This window comes from Pieris brassicae, chromosome 1, assembly GCF_905147105.1.
Source record: "Pieris brassicae chromosome 1, ilPieBrab1.1, whole genome shotgun sequence".
NCBI classification, from domain to species: Eukaryota; Metazoa; Arthropoda; class Insecta; order Lepidoptera; family Pieridae; genus Pieris; species Pieris brassicae.
In genome coordinates, this window is record NC_059665.1 from 720,749 (window position 1) to 728,662 (window position 7,914).

Below are 7,914 nucleotides of genomic sequence, written 5' to 3' on the forward strand. Positions count from 1 at the left end.
GTATAAGAGAACAATTTACGATCCTCAAACAGCTTAATTGTCAGTTTAAGTAATAGTTATTTAACGGTAAATACAATATATAAGAGTGACTCACAGTTGTATGTTTAAACCATTAATTTTGATACATTTTGGTATACAGACGCTGAAAGTTATGTGATTCTACTTTTTATTTATTCATTGCATACATAATCAGTAAAAATAGTTTACGATAGTGTATTGGAAACATATCTTTGCACAGTTTTTCTGTCCACCAGGACCACGAAGAAATTTAAACCACATTATATGTCATATATGAGATTAACACTATGACTATATCTTTTTTTATATATAACTACATATTATAAAAACACGGGACGGACAATTGTTCCTACGTAAGCCTTCCAGTGAATCATTCGTGGCCGATGAAAGGTAATCCCCGTTATTTGTTAAATATAAAAGTGGTTTTCAATTGGAACCTTTTCTTCCGTATCCAGATAACGACGTTGAATTAGAAAACCTAACTACGTATAATATGCTTATTAGTAAAAGGCATATTAATGATTATTTGCTTGAAACATTATATTTAATATTGATTTGATAACTACAACAATTGACTATAATGATTCAGAATATGCGACCTTTAGATAGTGCTACTATAACATTGTTTAAAAATAAATTATTATAATTATTCGAGAGTTGGCATTTTGCAGACCGTACCACACGCCTTTAATTAATATAATAAATAATCATAATAAGAGCCCGATTAATTTTTTATCATTATTAAAATAGAATATATGCCTTAAATTTGTTACAAACATTTATTTTCTTGTTAATATCCCAGCTTCCTTCAGTACCGTTGATTGGAAACCTTTCATAGGCCTGCTCCAGCCTTTTCCAAATATGACGAAATTCTCTATTCAATTCCTCTATTCCCGTCTATTTTACGTCTTCCCTTCGTCCTTTCCAAATAGTTGTCTTTAAGGTCCACTTATCTGTGTTTCTAGTTCTACGCGTTAAATCAGGTCCGTATTCATTACTTTTGTCGTTATTTTAGCTGCTGAACCCGAGATTTCTAGGAAGTTTCACCAAAGTCAAATTAAGGCTTCAAAGCCTGCCGAGCCTTTACGAAGAACTAAAGCTCTATGGCGAATCAAAGGATTATCTAACTCGAATTCAACTCAGAATCCCGCTGATAAAGGTACGCCAGTTTAAGACTGACAAATTTCTGCGTATATAGTGTATAAAGACTATTAAAAATAATTGTTATTGTCATGCACCACCAATGGTGAAGATTAACTGTTTTGCCTACCTACCTGACGATTTTACTTTCACTGGAAATCGAAACCAGAATATCCAACTTACATACGATAGCCACGTAACCACGTAGCAATATCCTTATCAGTTACAGATTGAAAGTCCTAAATAATATTACGGGGTCGTTATAACAATTCGTCTTAATTTATCAAACTACCCCCATATCTTACAAAATTTATTATGTTGTTGTTGTACTGAAAAAGTCACTTAAGGGGCATTCCAACTATATTTAATAACCATAACGATAACTCCCACTGTAATAAATATCGCCTAAATCATTGTTCCTAACAGCCCGACCGGGAGCAATCTCGCAACGCTCAAGAAATAAATACTTACGTTCTCAAAATAACGTTAGAACACTATGACATACATAGTAAAAGTCAGCCTCTATAAAAATAAGGGTCTGGCGAACTTGGCTACTACGCCGGCGCAAAGAATGATTCTCCCGAACGCAGCAGTTGATCAGACACGTCGACGCCATCGGCAATGCCGGTACTGCGGTGCGTGATTCACGTCTCTCTGGTCACGTGCTATCTCGTCGAGCCGTCACGCCAGGTGACAACTTGAGTGCCGGAACACTACAAGCCAAAAACTATGCGTTTAAGAGCCTCTAAAACGCTCTTACAAGTGCACAAACATCTCATTTTCAATCCCGCGTAAGTTTGGAGTGCGAAATGGCGCTTAAAGTGTACTTTATTGTTTTTATAGTGTGGATTGTGAACTGTAAGTGCAATATGTGTAATGTGAATCAATGCGATTGTCCATTTAATATAACGGTAAAAGAAAGTGGTCATCAGATCAGTTGTTGTGACATTCCCATGCTGACAAATAAGACTTTTAGGGGGGTTAAAGTAGAGTTCAGTGAAAAATGTGATTTAAACAATATTAATTTTGATGTTCCAATACTCGATACGTTTTCAATTATCATGACAAATAATACAATTGTAAAACTAAGAATAAACGTCAAAGTCAATAATTTACGTGAATTGAATTTATCATTAAACAGGTTGAAATATATTAACAAGGATTTATTCAGCAATTACACGAATCTCCGCGTTCTCATTCTGAGTAGGAACGGTATAAATAAAATATCAACGGAGAGTTTTGTTGGTTTAACCAAGTTAGAGAAACTAGACCTATCTGAAAACAATTTGACTAAATTGGAGAATGTATTTACGCCCTTAAAAAGCCTCCAGCATCTAAATTTAAGCCGGAATAATATTGAGTTTATTTTGGAGAATTATTTTAATAATTGGCTATTACAACATTTAGATGTGTCCCATAATAATCTAAGGAAATTAGCGCCTGGAGCATTGCAGTTACTGCCGAATTTAGCACGATTACTCCTGACAGATAACCCGCATTTGGGGATTACACAGTTGGATACACAATTGTTAGTTGGCACAGGCCGCAGACTACAGCAGATCGATGCATCGAGAACAGGATTATACCAAGTACCCGAAGCGTTCACACATTCCGTTCGGTTCCTGTCTCTTGTGGGGAACCATATCAGCTCAATACGCTGTGGAGACCTAGACAGCTATCCACTCCTTCAGTCGTTAGACTTTTCGAATAACAAAATCAAATCAATCGAAGAAGACTCATTAGGCAGACTAGAAATGCTCCTATTTCTGAATTTAAACAAAAACTCTCTCATCGTGGTCCCTAAATCTCTGCCAGACGAATTGAAATATCTTTCCATAAATAATAATATGATTAAAAACCTCACATCGGCGGACTTCAAAAGCTTGCCAAACCTTCGTATCTTGTTATTGAAAAGCAATAAGATACTTTACATTCAAGATAACGTGTTTGACGATTTGTTATCTCTGGAAATATTAGATTTGTCAAACAACCCACTGCAAATGCTGTCGCCGAGCACTTTTGATGGACCGTTATCTCTCCGTGACCTGAGATTATGTTACTTGAATATTTCCGTGCCTGCGAAGGATGGCACTTTTCCAATGTCGTCCCCGGAAAGTGTGCAAATGCTTCACTTACAATCTAGTCCTGGCCTTGCCAGACAGTTTTTGGCTGACTCGGCCGCGCTCGCCGCCTTCTCTCATTTACAATATTTGGATCTAAGAATGAATAATTTACGTAACATACGAAACGATCTACTCTTTTATCTTGTGCAACTAAAGACGCTGAGATTACACGGTAATAAGATTAACTGCAGCGCGGAGCTGTGGCTGTCCGATTGGATGAATTGGAATAAAAGTTTGCTAAACAATGAAACGTGTTACTATTCAACATCCGAAGCGAAAGCGGAAATAAACAAGTACAACTGTACCTTCCCTGAAACTTTCACAATAAACGAAAGTTTGCCGCCCGTTAATTTATATAGCACTGAAATGATAAATAAACTGCTAAGATATTACGGGTATTTAAACAATAAAACAGAGAGGTCGTCCTTAAAACGTAATTATAATAATTTTGGTGACAAAAACAATAGAATTACGCTGAATGTAAACGACACTTTTGTTTCGCGGCTTGAAAAGAATTTCGTGAATAATACAATTAGAAACAATGAGAAATTAGATACTGAAAACATGATACAGTATGAGGATTATTATAATATAACCGGGATTGTGGAAAAATCTAAAAAAGATGAAAATATCAAATCGCTACCAGAACATTTGAACACAATAGTGTCCGAAAATCCGACATTATCTGAAGATAGAACTATATTCGGCAAAACGGGAAATCGGTTGATTACACCTGTGGCCACCAAAGAATCTCTTACTAACCTGACATTGGAAAATCAATACGCACTGAATAGGAGCGCGAATAATACATACACGACTCCAAATAATATGGAATATTCTCATTACAAGCCGCCGGACCATTTCGCCCAATGCTTTGGTATAGTTTCCGTTTCGTGCTTAATAGTGATGTCTTTGGTATTATGGCTGAGTATACGATTGAGGTATAAAAGGAGGCATGCTCCGAGCGAGGACGGAGGGGGGCAGGAACAAATAGAGGTGTCGAATATATCTGGGGGTGTACTGTGGTGACATTTACGAGTAGCCGATCCAATGCCATTTGAATACGACTCTCTTTTGACATAGCACTTAAGTGAGTATTGGAATTCTTTCTTTTATTGCCATGTAGGATGACTTCATTTGTTTAAAAAGGGTTTAAAAGTGGAAATGGAAGCTATGAATTATCGAGTTACGCTTTGCATTCTATATTAATTAAAGGTATTTAATATGTAAATTATTTACGTAATTTTTTATTGATACAACCCACACAATCTTATATAATACAAATGGAACATATGTGGAGGTTTTAATTTCAATTATATATGTTTTTTTACAAATTTTATTGACGTAATTAAATTTATCTACATCATTATCATTAACAGTGAATTAGTTCATTTACAGTAAAGAAAATGTATATTCTAACTCCATTTAAAACTAAAATTAAATGAAGAAAAGTAAATGTAAGTGTAAAGTATTTCTACATAATTGTTTCTACTGTTCAATATTACAAAGTATTCTAAAATATTTATCAACTTCTACACGTAGCATCAGCGCTACGACGTAGACATTATCCGACGATGTCGTAGCTTAATGTTATCCATCACTCGTCACCACGAATATTTTTTACCTATGTAAACTGAGTTCTGTCTAAGACTTGCTGAAACTGATTACATAAGAAATGTGAAAATATCACTGCATAAACGGTATTTTTACATTACTCAATAGCTTTGGCTAGGTTAATAAATTACATTACGATTTATATATAGGTATTGTAACAATATTTTTTTTTAAATTTAATTATATTTGTTATTTCAATATTGAATAATAATGTTTGTTTCAGTTTTAAGAGATCGGCTGCGATGGAAACTCATGTGATAGGACTGGACGTATTTTTCTATGAATAAGTACAAATAGATCGTTAATGTAAGACATGTATGTTGTATAATTTGTAAATATGTAACACCTATTTATTTTTATGAACTGTATATATTATCTAAGTGTATATTTAATTAGCATCGATTGATATTATAGTATATCGAGCTGTTATTTATTTCGTATATTATTTATCGGGTACAGTAAGACATCTAGTATATCAAAATATATAAATAAATCGGAAGCGCTACTACCTGCTTAGGACTTGGCCTCAGATTTCATCTGTTTCATGATCATTCGTCAATCTAGCCTCACGATGTTTTCCTTCACTGCTCGAGCGAATGTTAAATACGCACATAGACAGAAAATTCATTGGTGCACAGATTCCACTAGGCCAATAACATATATATGTATAGTAAAAGAGGCAAAATCCTGTACATAAACAAAAAAATATGTTAGATGATGTCTCTGCAATTGTTTGTATTCTTTAACATCATTTTACTGTCAGTGTTCAGATATAAAAAAGGTAAATTTATGTATCTTGTATTAATTATATTTATTTTATAAACAAGTTTGATATACTATAAGAGCATTTGATATTGACATCAATTGTGAAAACAGATCATGTCTTCCCTCGTAATTCCATACATACATGATAATTTTCTTGAATATATTGAAGATTTTTCTCTAATCGGTTACTTATAACAAAAACTATAACTGTACTTTCTTAAGTGACGTAATTTCTTAAGTGCCAAAGTTATATTTATTGTATTACCGACTGATTCATCGCGCTTTAAATATCAAGTGTCTTTACGATCGACACTTGGTAGTTTTGGTATTTATGATAAGATGAAAAAATGCAGAGTCTTGGGAAATAAAATCTTGAAGTATAAAGCAAAATCAAAGATAAAAGGTAATAATTGATTTACTGTAAATTAAATATAATTACTAATTTTTTACAGTTTCGTAAGATTGGTATTTATTTGTTATTTTTTAATTTATACAAAATATGTAAACGGGCGTGTGTATCATATAGTCCAGATTCAAACTCACGACCTTAAAGTAACGCTGTCCCATAATAAAGCTAGTAGCTATTGCTGTCAACTAAATGTGTAAAACTTTTGGACTACAGTAAATTAATTTCAGATTTCTGACACCAGTGGCGGTGGCGCTGTCAGGCATTTCCCTCAGCTGACTTTTATCGAAATAAATTCCTTTGATCTCTACTGACTTCATTGAAATTTATGCACAACGTAACGCGATATATTTAAGATATCTTGCATTAAGTAAGACAATAATATTTTAATCAACTATATATATATACATTATATTCCAGTTTGCGTTGACAAAATTGTTAGGTTATATTTAGTTCTAAGTTTTGTCTCTGTAACGAATTTAATTGTTGTTTTCTAAAAAGTGACTCGTAACAATTATGAATATTCGCGTTAAAATCTGTTATTTTGTTCTTTTATTCATACTAATCTTTATCTCTGAAACTATGGTTGTAACTTGATACATAATGTTATGAAAGCGATTTAGTTATTCCATGTTTCTATGTAGTATATATACAAATAGAACTAATAAATCTATAGAAATATAAAGATTTTTTTTTTTCAGCCAGTGGTTGACTTTTTAAGCATATTAATGAAACTTTATTGAAAAGTTTTTGAGAATATCCGGGAAGAATATCCGTAATTCTGATAAATTCCTGAATATGGATTAAAATTTTAAACATTCATTTAGACAAACATGTCCCCAGTTCCATTTCTACAAGTGCGTGGATTATAATCATAGATATGACTTAGTTTTCGAGAAATAAGAAGACAATTTCATATACAAACTGATAACATAATTTTGTTGAAGATTAGCGATTTCCCAGACATGTTTATCTATACAAAGTTATCAATTGTAAAACGATTCCAATAGCCTTCAAACATAAATTTAGTTTCATTGTGTTCACAGTAAGCCTACATTATATGAAGTGAATTGTGGATTGGAGGCAGAGGCGTATCTGTCCTTTTCACTATTAAAGGATAAGATTTTCTATTATTGAAAGAGAAAATATATTTTAATGGATGGCACAAATATATTTTAGGAGAGGCTATCTTTTTAAATGTTTTTTGCTACGGCTACTTATTTCATGTATTTCAATGGCTTAGGTATAATATAGTCTCGTTGTACACATAATTTTAATGTTATGTATCAATAATATTGGTGAATAAACTGTGAATTTGGTTAACGTTCTGAAGGACAGATATCCTATTTTCCACTACATTTTTATTTAAATTAATTTTATTTTTTAAATTACGAATATACGCAAAATCAGCCATGTATAAATAGGCATGAAAATGGCATATACATTTTTACAATATCTTATTAGGAACATAAAATCTATGGTCCAAATACTCGTCTACGCTTGGAAGGCACTTTGCCTTTAAAAAAAAAATCTATAACTTCTAGGAAGGTGATTAAACAGTTTAATAGCCATGGCGTAACAATTATTTGTATACATCGTGGTGGAGCATGCAGGCACCCACAGCCGTGTTGGAACCCTTGGTATATAAAGGCAAGTTTCTTTGTATGTTTTGAATAATTTTGGATATTTTATAAGTCAGTCATAACTGCTTCAAAAATATTTACTCTATATTTACAAGAAAAAAAAATGTGATATTTTTATGAATTGTGTGGAAATGATATTCATGATTTGATGAGCAATATCTTAACACTTCTATTTGAACGGCAGACCGACGTGTATCACTCACGC

At 32.9% G+C, this 7,914-nt stretch overlaps 1 protein-coding gene across 1 annotated transcript; it reads left to right on the forward strand.

Annotated features, from left to right (window-relative positions):
- The first annotated feature begins 1,826 nt into the window (after positions 1-1,826).
- LOC123710127 (toll-like receptor 7) lies at positions 1,827-6,589 on the forward strand. Its single transcript, XM_045661853.1, has 2 exons — positions 1,827-4,371; positions 5,119-6,589. Exon 1 carries the CDS (start codon positions 1,968-1,970, stop codon positions 4,308-4,310), a length of 2,343 nt encoding a protein of 780 aa, XP_045517809.1. The 5' UTR covers positions 1,827-1,967; the 3' UTR covers positions 4,311-4,371; positions 5,119-6,589.
- The last annotated feature ends 1,325 nt before the right edge of the window (positions 6,590-7,914 follow it).

Excerpts from the sequence above, each read along its gene's own strand:
- LOC123710127 (XM_045661853.1), top strand. The coding sequence starts at position 1,968 with ATGGCGCTTAAAGTGTACTTTATTGTTTTTATAGTGTGGATTGTGAAC.